Source organism: Macrobrachium nipponense, chromosome 36 (genome assembly GCF_015104395.2).
Source record: "Macrobrachium nipponense isolate FS-2020 chromosome 36, ASM1510439v2, whole genome shotgun sequence".
Classification (NCBI taxonomy): domain Eukaryota; kingdom Metazoa; phylum Arthropoda; class Malacostraca; order Decapoda; family Palaemonidae; genus Macrobrachium; species Macrobrachium nipponense.
In genome coordinates this window covers 51,550,251-51,562,577 of record NC_087220.1, presented here as the reverse complement: position 1 = coordinate 51,562,577, position 12,327 = coordinate 51,550,251, and the positions used below count along the sequence as shown (strand labels likewise).

The 12,327-nt window shown below is 46.7% G+C and overlaps 1 protein-coding gene across 1 annotated transcript in view; it reads right to left on the bottom strand.

Moving 5' to 3' along the window:
• The window catches only part of LOC135203651 (ribonuclease 3-like), a 69,566-nt gene that overhangs the window by 32,475 nt on the left and 24,764 nt on the right, over window positions 1-12,327 (bottom strand). Inside the window, exons 8-9 of the mRNA XM_064233504.1 lie at window positions 12,218-12,327; window positions 11,700-11,812 (exon numbers count right to left, since the gene is read on the bottom strand). The exon at window positions 12,218-12,327 is cut by the window's right edge and continues 24 nt beyond it. Of these exons, the coding sequence (XP_064089574.1) occupies window positions 11,700-11,812; window positions 12,218-12,327 (223 nt within the window). The remainder of the gene's footprint in view (window positions 1-11,699; window positions 11,813-12,217) is intronic.

The window sequence follows — 12,327 nt, the reverse complement described above, 5'->3', positions numbered from 1 at the left end:
TCGCTTCCCCTACCCCCGCACAGCAGTGAAAAGTAATATGAAAATGAAACAGAATACTGCACTTGCGATTCACTTCATAGAACTTAAAGGGGGAAAGATCAATTCCCTGGTAAGAGCGGAAACTTGATCCATAATAATATGATGCTATCATAAATATATATGAAAATGAACAATACTGCACTTGCTATTTTCACTTTCACAGCAATAAATCGTAAGGATTAATTCCCGGGTAAGAGCGGAAATTGATCCAAAATTAATTTTGATGCAATTAATAAATGAAAATGAAAAGAAAACTGCATTCTATTCATACAAAATAAGAGGCTCGTTCCGAACGCAATCAAGCTCTCGGCAACGAACGCACAGGGCAAAAATATAATGAAAAAGAGTACTTACATCTTTCAATTACACACTTTCGCCCAAAATACATGACTCGGCGCGAGTGCGCCCGCCCTCGGCACCGAGACATAATTCAAGGGTTCAATTCATGAAAAGAGCGGAAATCGCCGTCTCTACGGCGATAGCTCCATGTTGATTCATAATTAAGTAATGAAAATGAAAACAGTGTACTTACAGTTTCATTTTCAAGTCAAACAAACCATTAGTAGAAAACACAATATAAACAAAGCATACGACGATGAAGCGGGCAGAGAGCGATGACGAACACGTCCTTCACACCCGCGGCCGAAAGCAAAAGTGGTTCTTCACCTCTCGGGCGCGCGCACGATCGGACAAGCAGTTAACTACCGTTCTCCCCTTGTTCGAAGCTTACGACCGTCCCAGCTGCCGCTAGTTACCTTCCTATTGTTAAAGGACCGAGGGTTTGTATTACGTATCGGAACAAATAACAATGATATTTTGTAATGAAAATGAATGTTATGTATATTCCAAACATCATTACTACGTAGCATGAATAGTACTATAAAAATTTCGAAAGATAATCTTGCTGTGAACGCTACCATAATTTGATTTTCATATACGTACGTACATTTTGTCAGCTGGCTGGCCTCGCATAGATAAAAGTTGATTTCACTGATATGGAATTACTCCACGAATAGCCTTTTTATTATGAAGATATGACGATAATATACAAGGTAAAAAATGCTTTTACGTATTTCGTTTACGCTTTGTCGCCAATAACAAACAGCAATACTTACGATAATCTATGACAAATAGCGTTAGTATGACTTCATTGTTCAGAGAAGTTATATACGAATACTGCCAAAATAATAATGAAGTTCGAATTAATTTTAGCCTTAATGTTATTACTACCGTAATTACACTACTACTACTATTAAAATTTCTAAAAGTTTATCAAACAAAAATGTCGCTTTGAACGCAACCGTATACATAAACCATTTTTGTAAAGTTATATGCTTACATTTTGTGGCTGGCCACTCCGACGATAAGTTGAGTGCAGTGATGTGGAATTATTCTTTGAATAGGCTATTTATTATGAAGATATGACTATAATATAGAAGGTAAGAATGGTTTTATTACCTTTATTGTCAGTTAACCCTCTTACGCCGATTGGACGTATTAAACGTCGAGTCAAAATGTCTCCCGTATGCCGATTGGATGTATCATACGTCAGCTCAAAAAAGTTTTTTTTTAAATTCGCGGAAAAATACTTATAGGCCTACCAGCCGAAAACTTTTGTATCACGCGCCTTGGGGGATGCTGGGAGTTCACGGTTCAAGGCGTTGTTTTGTTTACAATCGCTACGCAGGCGCGCAAGCGCGAATTTCTTTCTTATCGCACTAAAAAGTATCAGTGACGCATCTCGGAAATTATTTCGTCACTTTGACATAATTTTTGCACCATTTTAAATTATCCTTTACATGAAGTATTATATATGAAAATGTGCGCAATTTCATGTAAAATACAACAAAAAAACACTCATGATTGTAGCTTTTATCAGTTTTGAAATATTTTCATAAAAATAACGATAAGTGCAAAAATTTCAACCTTCGGTCAACTTTGACTCTACAGAAATGGTCGAGAAACGCAATTGTAAGCTAAAATTCTTATATTATAGTAATATTCAATCATTTTCCTTCATTTTGCAACAAATTGGACGTCTCTAGCACAATATTTCGATTTATGGTGAATTTATGAAAAAACTTTTTCCTTACGTTCGTGCGATAACTCTTCCGATAAATTTTTTCGTGCGATTGTCCTAATGTTTGCACCCTTTTAAATTTGCCGTTACATAGTTTTATATATGGAAATGTGCGCAATTTCATGCACAATACAACAATAAACAACCCATGGTTGTAGCTTTTATCAGTTTCGAAATATTTTCATATAAATCAATGTTAAGTGCAAAAATTTCAACTTTGTCGTTCGAATTTGGATCGTACCTAAAGCGAATGGCAAAAAAAAAAAAAAGAAAAAACCGCAATTGTTAAGAGCTAAAACTCTTATATTCTAGTAATATTCAATCATTTTCCTTCATTTTGAAACGACTTGGAAGTCTCTAGCACAATATTTCGATTTATGGTGAATTTATGAAAAAAAAATGACAATTTGTCGAAAATTGCATTTTTCCTAACTATACAAACCTGAGGTCCTTTAACAATAGGAAGGTAACTAGCGGCAGCTGGGACGGTCGTAAGCTTCGAACAAGGGGAGAACGGTAGTTAACTGCTTGTCCGATCGTGCGCGCTCCCGCGCGCCCGAGAGGTGAAGAATCACTTTTGCTTTAGGCCCATGCAAAAAGTTGCAGAGTGAGGGGTGGCATGAGGTGGGACTATATGTAAAGGACCTCAGTTGTATAGTTAGGAAAAATGCAATTTTCGACAAATTGTCATTTGTTCGATACGTAATACAAACCCTCGGTCCTTTAACAATAGGAAGACTCACTTCTTGGTGGGAGGAATCTGAGTCTTTTTGGTGAACAGACTGGTGTTCGTCCAACCCTGGAGTGCCTCCCTGGTCGTAAGAGCAAGGGAGGGATCCAAACCTCTGTCCGATTGATCGGGGTGTGCACCGCAGGATCAATGGTCAGACCTCTGGGCCAAGTACTAAGAGAGAGGCAAGCGTATCTCTTCGTACCAGCAAGCAAGAACTTGTTCCTGTTTGCAAGAGACAATCATAAAATGATGGATTGTCTCAAATTGGCATCCACTTCCTCCCCCTTGTTGGAGGAAGTGGTGGATATTTACTCCTATCCCTACTGAAAGGGATAGGATGGTGCTCTATTGAGTAGCTCACCTGCATCTCGTCCTTACCCAGCAGGGTGACGACCGTGTCCCTCTACCCAGAGGTAGAGGGAAGAAAAAGATGGGAAGAGGAGCCAGTCACACTCTCATTCCTCATCCATTCTTACGGTCACACCAGGACTCGATGCTGTTCAGCCTGCGAGGGTCTGGGTTAACTACACAACGTGTTGAGCAACCAACACGGTTCCCAAGGAAAAAGATCCAAGGAACTGTGGGCAATATCCTGAAGGTACAAGGAGGTGCATGCAGTCCGGTTGGACCAGGCGCCTGCCTTCATTACCTGCGCCACGGAGAAGTTCTTGCGGAACGCGAGAGAATGATGAAGAGGCGTCCACACTCATCCTGGGTGTCGAGTTTCTTCAGACAGCTCCGTCGCGCCTTCACAGGACAAAGCAGCATAGCCTTCGTATCGGAGGCGGTGAAGTCCATTAGGGAGGGTATTGTGAAGGACTCGAACCAATCGTCAGTTACCGAAGGGTTCTGAGTCTTCGCTACGAAGATCGGTACGAAATCGAGCGTCACAAATCCCCATCCCTTTGTGCTTGACTTCTCAAGAGAAGTCATGCAGTTACCTAAGACGAAAAGAAGGGAATAGTCCGTATGACCTATCCCTCTTCTCGACTTTGGTTATGTACAGTACTCATACTGACAAGCTATTAAGACGAAGTAATGATTGCTCTGGAACAACCGAACTAAGTCCACAGCATAGTTCGTAACTGACTCGGGGCGCTCTGACAGCTGCCGACTGACTGGTTCGGAATCAGTAGAGGCAAGTTGTCCAAGCATCCGGGTAAGTCACGTGACCTTCGCCCTTAAAAGAGTTATGCTGAGAGACCAAACAAATAAAATATTTGTTAGTCACCGATGCCGGACGGCGCGGCGATGATTCTCTTAATGCATAAGCTCAAAAGGCGAAAGTCAATTGCCTTCAAAAGACCGAGGTCCCTGATGGCAAGAAAATCTCATAGACGTTGAATCTCAGCTTAAGGAGAAACAACACTGTGACGTTGAAGACGAAGGTAGGCAATGAATGCAACCTACGTCTTCCAGCTGAATCGAGAGAAGGAATCTCAAGATTCTAAACCTGTGCTTACAAATGACTGAAAACGCTAACCGCCATTCCATTGCTGTCCGTTGTGCAATGAAAGCGGGGCGTTCTTCAGTAATGAAACACAGGGGAGAGCCGCTTGAAGAACTGCTTCTCATGGGCTGAACATTTGGAAGTAGAGCTGGCAGGTGTGGGAGTAGGCGATGTCTTTCAATACATCTGCTAATCCGGGGTGAACAATGAACAATTGCACACCTCCGAATACAAGATATTTTGAGGACAAACTCAGATTCCGCAAAAATCATTCGCATTATCGAGATACGATGCAGCAAGAGACTATTACAGAATTCTGTTACCGTGCGGTAAACAGAAAAGATGAGAGTCGAATAGATATCTCTGTTTAAAATTCTCGCAATACCGAAGACGATGAATACTAGCGTCACAGCAGTAGATGGTCATTCATGTATGCGAGAATCCCCGTTAATCAGAGACTTAAGTCCGTGATTGTTGGGCAGAGATACGGTTGGTATTCAATCAAAGCAGGTGAGAAAGACATAACCAACCGTCCATATCAAAGCGCCAGCTGGTACTGAAATGCCTCGGGCAATTCAATACGCAGTAGCTGTCGCTGACTCGTCATCCTGAGTTGCCAAGTAATCCTTTCCACGAAGGAATGCGTTCGGCTAGAACCACCGAGCATAAAAAGATATGCTCGAGCAATTATTATTTATGCGAAACGAATTTCGGTAAATATAAAAGCTTAAATGGTGTTGTTGTGACAACACCATAAGTATATAAAATTGAAACTGGAAACTCCTGGGAGGTTGCAGGCAACCCCGAGTTGCAGTTCAATTAGAATACTTTTCGTCTAAGTCGCAATCCGTAGGAATAACCAGGATATGCGCCATACCCCTCGGACCATTCAACTGCTTTAGCAGAATCCATGTCGCGAGGTTAATATACGTAGTATATTTGTAGGATTCTGAACAACGATCTCCATCCTAAATTCTTTCCTTCAAGAAAACAAAATAAGGATTGGAGATCGACCACCTTCGGTCTCTATCAAAGAGAGTGAAGAAGTCTACCTCGAAGGAAAGCTTCAATGGTGAACAGAATACTAAGACGATAGTTCAAGCCAAACTGGATATTCCCGTCCGTTCTTCTCTATTCCAGGTTGGTCGCCTATTGTGAGATAGTCTTCTTTCAGCAGCAGTCTTCTTCCTAATGCTAGAAATTCCAGGAATTCGAGCATAGGCGAGGTTCCCGATTATCGTGTAACATATCGGGGATTCTCGTCTCGCTCACTTTGGACCGTGGTCTCGCCTAAGTGTTTGGAGATCGTAAGAAACTCTAACACTCTGAATGCGCTAGAAATTCCGTTAGAAATCTAAGCAGTCTGCGAAACCCCACCGAATTCGTCAAACGATATCGGCTGGTGGTCCGTCCTCTCGATTCCCGTAGAAATCGAGAATGGGGCAGGATCCCTCCTCAACGACCGGGGCTTACGTCAGGTAGGACCCGAAGGTCCCCCCACCCCCGGTAGCGCAGTCCCCAGCGTGGAATCCTACAGAGAAATCTCTGTAGGATCCCTCCCCGTTCCCTCGTAGCCGTAAGGAGAGAGGGAATGGGGGAGGAATTGGATACTCGCTCGCCTTCCCAGTGGAACTAGCAGTTGGAGAAGAGTAGGAGCAGTCATCGCCTTGCGGCGATGGCCTCTCAGAGTCTGGGAAAACGTATCGTCAGGAGAAAACGTTTTCCCCGAGGAGGGTTACGAACTCTCACTGTAGGTAAGGGTCTGCCGCCACTGTGAACGTCGTCTGGGTGGGGCTGATCGACACCTGACAGGAGAGAGCCGATACCGTCCTCCGACTCATTCCAGTCCTCGTCGAGGTCGAAACCTCTCAGGAGGACCGAAGGAGTATTTAAATACGGTGTCCGAAGACACGTAGAAACGCCGCTGTCGCAGTAGAAGAGGTGGAAGTAGCTTGATCGACCGGCCAGAACTGAGAGAGCCTTCTTGTCCGGAGACGAGAGACTCTGGTTCAAGACAGAATCGGCAAGCTCCGATCGCGGGCAAACCCACCGTCGGTTTGGTTCGCCCTCTCGGGCCCCAAAAACGACTCGAGCAGAGACATGGGCTTTCTGCTGGGGGTGGGGAGCGGCGATCCTTCCCCCAGGTCGTTGTGCTGACGAATCAGTGCAATAACCTGGGCAAAGTTACTCTGAATCTCGGAAGTTACAGCGTCTTGAGGAGTAGGACCATCCAGTCCCTCCAACAAGAGCAGCTCCCAAGACCCTCCTCCTTCAGAAGAAGGACCAGCAACAGATCCCTGACGGTTGCCTCCAATCACTTGCGCGTACGTCCTGGCTGGTCCTAAGACCATACCTGGCACGTGCGGCGTCGTGACGGGATCGTGAGCGGCGCATCTCTCACGATCACTCCTATATACCTCGCTCTTCCTGGCGTATGCCGAGGAAGTTGAAGGTATCTTTTTTGGAGAGACAGAACTGACGCTACCCCCCCTCCCCCCCCTGAGGGTCGCCTCCAATCACTTGCGCGTACGTCCTGGATTGGTCCCTAAGACCATACGTGACACGTGCGGCGTCGTGACGGGATCGTTAGTGGCGCACCTCTCACGATCACTCCTAGCTACCTCGCTCTTCCCGGTGTAGCCCGAGGAAGTTGAAGGTAGTGGAGAGACAGACCTGACGCTCCCCCCCCCCCGCTCGCTGGCAGGACCAGCGTACGTGGGGGGCTGCAGCCGATCACCAACCCGCGGTGGGGATCGATCTGCAGGCCTGGCCGTGCCGCTCACCTGTGGCGAGCGGTTCGACTGAGCACGTCGACCCCGGTCCCGTGCGTCAGACGAGCTGCTACTGGTCATCGTATCCGCCCGGTCCCTGTGGGAGCGGCGGTCAGGTGACCTGCAGAGCTCACTTTCGCGGTGAGACCGGTGAGCGTCCTCCCGGCACGTCAAACCGCTGGTACCAGCTGAGGCTGGTACCGTCGGTCGAGGGGACCTGGGGGACCTCTTCGCAGCCTCAACCCGTGGCCGGTCAGAGACCGTCACGTCCACCCAGGAGGTACCGGATGGTCGCTGCGAGAGCGGCCGCTGGCCTGGCGAGAGTCACCTGAGCGGCTCTCGACAGTCTTCTGCTCCGTGCCTCGGTCATGACGCTGAGCTAACTCAGGCGTCTTAACTTTGGCTGCACGGTCACCCGAAGGAGACCGTACACTCGGAACTTCTCGCGGACGAGAAACCGAGCCGGTACCTGGCTTAGCAGCAGAGCTGCCAAGACCAGGCGAGGGTGTACCAGCGGTAGCCAGCACACCCTTGGTCCCCGTCTTCTTCTTCTTCTCAGAAGGGGAGACGGGCCCCGTTCCCGAAGGAACAGGAGGACCAGCAGAAGAACCCCCCCGTCACACCGGAGTGTGACGAGCCCTTCGAAGTTCCCGAAGGAGTCTTCTTAGGGGGAAAACCCGGTTACCAGCTGGTCGCTGCGAGAGTGGCCGCTGGCCTGGCGAGAGTCACCTGAGCGGTTCTCGCCAGCCTTCTGCTCCGTGCCGTGGTCTTGGCGCCGAGCGAACTCTGGCGCCGAAACTTTGGCTGCACGGTCTCCCGAGGGAGAGCGTACACTCGGGATCTCCCGCGAACGAGAGACCGAGCCGGAACCTGGCGTAGCAGCATCGCCGCTAGCACCAGGCGAGGAAGTACCAGAGCTAACCGATTACTCCTCTGGTTCCCCGTCTATACTCTTCCTTACGGAAGGGGAGACGGGCCCCGCTCCCGAAGGAGCAGGAGGACCAGCAGAAGGACCCCCCGTCCCACCGAGGTGGGACGGGCCCTTAGAAGTTCCCGAAGGAGACTTCTTAGGGGGGAGAGGCAGCCTTCTTCTTCTTCGGCTTATGGGCCTTAGAAGTCGAAGGGGAAGAGGCAGCAGCAGACGAAGACGAAGATGACACCTTCCTCTTCTTCGTCAGCTCACGCAGGACAGTCGTCAGGTCCTCCATCCAGGCCGGAGTCGTCTATTGCCGAAGCAACACGGCCCGACTGCACCTGTCCGGAAGGACCTGGGACTGGGGAAGACACACCATGGGCAGGACCAGCATGGACAGGCGCAGGAACCAGGAGCGACAGGAACAGCGGCAGCGGTAAACACAGAAGGGACAGCCAAGCCAGTAGCGGGAACCACATCAGCGACAGGTACGGCAGGCCCAGCCATCGCCTCGTAGAATCATCGGCAGCCAGCGGGAACCTGGTACTGGCGGCTGGTCTAGGGGCGAGCTGCTGGAAACAGCGGAAGTCTGGGGCGGGCAGGCAACACGAAGAAAACACAGGCGGACGGCGGCATACCCCTCCTCGGTACGGCGGCGACCGGCCCTAGAAGCGGCAGACGGCGTCACCAGACACAGCATGGGGAGTGTAGACCAGCGGGGGGAAGCAGCATAAGCGGGCCGTGAAGGTTGTAGTGGAGACCGCTCCAAGGTCACCGCCCCAGACCTCGCTAGACGCTGCAGCAGATCGTGGATGCTAGGCACGCCCTGCAGCCGCAGTGGCCCATACCTGTCCAAGGTCGTCTCCCACGGATGTAGCACCTGCGGTAGCACAGACAGATTAGTAAGAGGGGTTCCCTCACGCACGGGGGGGGAGACATGTCCCACCCCGAACGGAAGGAAGACCCCAAATACAAAATACGAGGAAGCTGAGCGGGGGGGCAGGAAAGAAGACGAAGAATCGGATACCAAGGGAGTCGCGGGAGAGCTTTCCGACGACTTCCTGGCAGAACCTTCGCTTCCCCTCCCACCCCCGCACAGCAGTGAAAAGTAATATGAAAATGAAAATCAGAATACTGCACTTGCGATTCACTTCATAGAACTTAAAGGGGGAAAGATCAATTCCCGGGGTAAGAGCGGAAACTTGATCCATAATAATATGATGCTATCATAATTATAAATGAAAATGAACAATACTGCATTGCGATTTCACTTTCACAGCAATAATCGTAAGGATTAATTCCCGGGTAAGAGCGGAAATTGATCCAAAATTAAATTTGATGCAATTAATAAATGAAAATGAAAAGAAAACTGCATTGCGAATCCACTTTCATTGCATTCTATTCATACAAAATAAGAGGCTCGTGCCGAGCGCAATCAAGCTCTCGGCAACGAACGCACAGGGCAAAAATATAATGAAAAAGAGTGTACTTACATCTTTCAATTACACACTTTCGCCCAAAATACATGACTCGGCGCGAGTGCGCCCGCCCTCGGCACCGAGACATAATTAAATTCAATTTCATGAAAAGAGCGGAAATCGCCGCCTCTACGCCGATAGCTCCATGTTGATTCATAATTAAGTAATGAAAATGAAAACAGTGTACTTACAGTTTCATTTTCAAGTCAAACAAACCATTAGTAGAAAACACAATATAAACAAAGCATACGACGATGAAGAACACGTCCTTCACACCCGCGGCCGAAAGCAAAAGTGATTCTTCACCTCTCGGGCGCGCGGGCGCGCGCACGATCGGACAAGCAGTTAACTACCGTTCTCCCTTTGTTCGAAGCTTACGACCGTCCCAGCTGCCGCTAGTTACCTTCCTATTGTTAAAGGACCGAGGGTTTTGTATTACGTATCGGAACAAATATGCTCAAGCATTTGCATTTTAACCAAAATGGGAGGGAAGAAAACCCTCCTATTCGGTGAATGTAAATGCCTGAGTCATGACGGCGTGCAGACTCAGCATCAACGACTCTGGATGCATGGGAATCCGAAGATTACATACACTCGGGGACTCGCGAACGAGCGCTCAACGTGGAACTAGTCTCAGGGGCAAAACCTCTAGGACTAGCAGCAGAAGTGTGAACCAAAGTTTGTGCTTCTACGGCTCCCAACATGCTAGACCCTGGGGACAGCGTGACGGTTCCCGTTCACGAAGGAACAGGAGAGCCTGGCGGAAGACCAAACCACCTCCTCAGTTGAGGAGACAGACCCTTAGAAGTCCCATGACGAGACTTCTTGGGGAGGGGGGGGGAGACAACCTTCTCCTTACGGCAAGAGCCGTAGGAGTCGAAAGGGTGGAGACTGATGAAAATATGATCATCTCAAAGAGGAGGATGACAACATTTGACGAGCTCTCTTCCTCTTCGATTCCTCAAAATTCTGCAAGACTTCTACCATCAGGAATAGTTAAACATCACAGGGCAGCAGCGAAAGCTTCATCTAGTGAAAAAACTCCAGGGTAGTAGTGGTAAATGAATATGATTACCAGCAGGGGATCAGTACAGAAACTCAAGGATCAGTATCACAACATGCTACAAGTCACAGGTACAATAACAAGGTTAGGATAACCAATACGAAGAGCTATCCAACCAATACTGCTGTAAACACAATCACCACTGTTAGTCTGTAAACTAAAGAAAAAATTATTTCAAGTAATAAGGATTCTCCTCTCGCATCCAAGGGCACCGCCCTCCGAAGTGAGAGGAGATCCCCAAACACCAACACCACACGCCCCCTCTTCTACCTTTGTCCGATAGTAAGAGAAAGGGTGAAGAAGAGAAATTACCAGAAAAAACAAAACAAAGGACAAACCTCTGAAGTTTCCCGTCGGTAATTCCCAAGAGTAAGCGTAAATTTCAGATGAATACATGTCTTGTTACAGGATCAATATCACTCATGTTAGTACATATCTCGTCCTCACATTAAAGGGCGAAAGAATGTAAATAATAAAGATGTTGGTATACCTTTGCCGCCAGCTCTTAGCACTAATAGAAAGGCAGCTATAAAGGCTATCACAAAAAGTGGGTTGCAAGTTAATTGAATTGTTTGAATTTAATATTAATATCAAACACCATATATACATATTTATTTAAAAAACAGAAATAAACAAGAAAGATCCCACCCGGAAAATTATCAACGACCAGTCAGCAAGAGCTCAAAAACACACGTCTTCATCGGATGACGGCCGAAGGCAAAGTGGAGTGTTTACATCCGGGCAGGCTGGCCTACCCGCCTGCCACACAGTAGTTACTGCCTAACCACCTTGTTCAAGAATTTAACGGCCGTAATTCCAGCTATGCCGAAAGTAATTCCTTATGTAAAGGACTGAGGATTTGTATATCATGTAGGAACAAACTAATAAGTTTCTCCACCAGAGAACTACCTTTAAGAGTAAGTATACAATATTCAATATTCTTTGTCACAGCTTTCTACCTTTTACTTGCATCTGCCCCCTTTCGCCTCTTCCCACCTAGCTATCCAACTTTTTTAACATTCATGTGCTCCAATTTTCATTTCTACAGTTGTTTATTGTTGAAAAAAAAAAATTAAAGTTACTCTATAGTCGAGATCAAATGACTGCTACTTAAATTGTTATTATTACATTGTTTGCCTAGACTATGTACAATCAAAATTTACCAAATTTACCTCTTTTCCTCGTGTTCATGTAATGTATGCGTCTATCTCCATACTCCGGCTGTCGGATTCCACAGTTGGTCAGTGAATTTCGAGCATGGTCAGGATTTGTGCCAAAATTTTCCCTGTTAAAGTAAAGAAAATTGGCATTGCATCAAAAATTTAACTTTTATAAAAAGATTGCCTAGGCCTATTATTCATAAAATCAATATCAATTCAAATAACCTCAACAAATTTGATACCTATAACAAATGGGAGAGATGAACTACACTATACTAAACATTCATTTTAAAACTAACACCTCAACTTACCAGACCTAAGCAAACTTCTATACATATCAACTACCAAATTGATGATTATTTTTTACCTTTGCTACATTTTAGAAGTGATAAAATTTTAGACAAATCACTTAAAACTGAATGATAATGGGAATTGCTGTTCCCTGTGAAATAATCTTCAAAACTTTCAAAAGCAGGCTGTAAGCTGAGGTTCTACTATGCCAGCAAACGAGCTCAACAAACGGCACTAACCTGTATGAAGGGTGGGTGAGTGCCAGCTGGAGGAGAAATCTATTCTGAAACTTGTATCCAATGTGTTTCTCCAAAACTTCTAGTGACCGGTGAAAGCGCAGATGGCACAC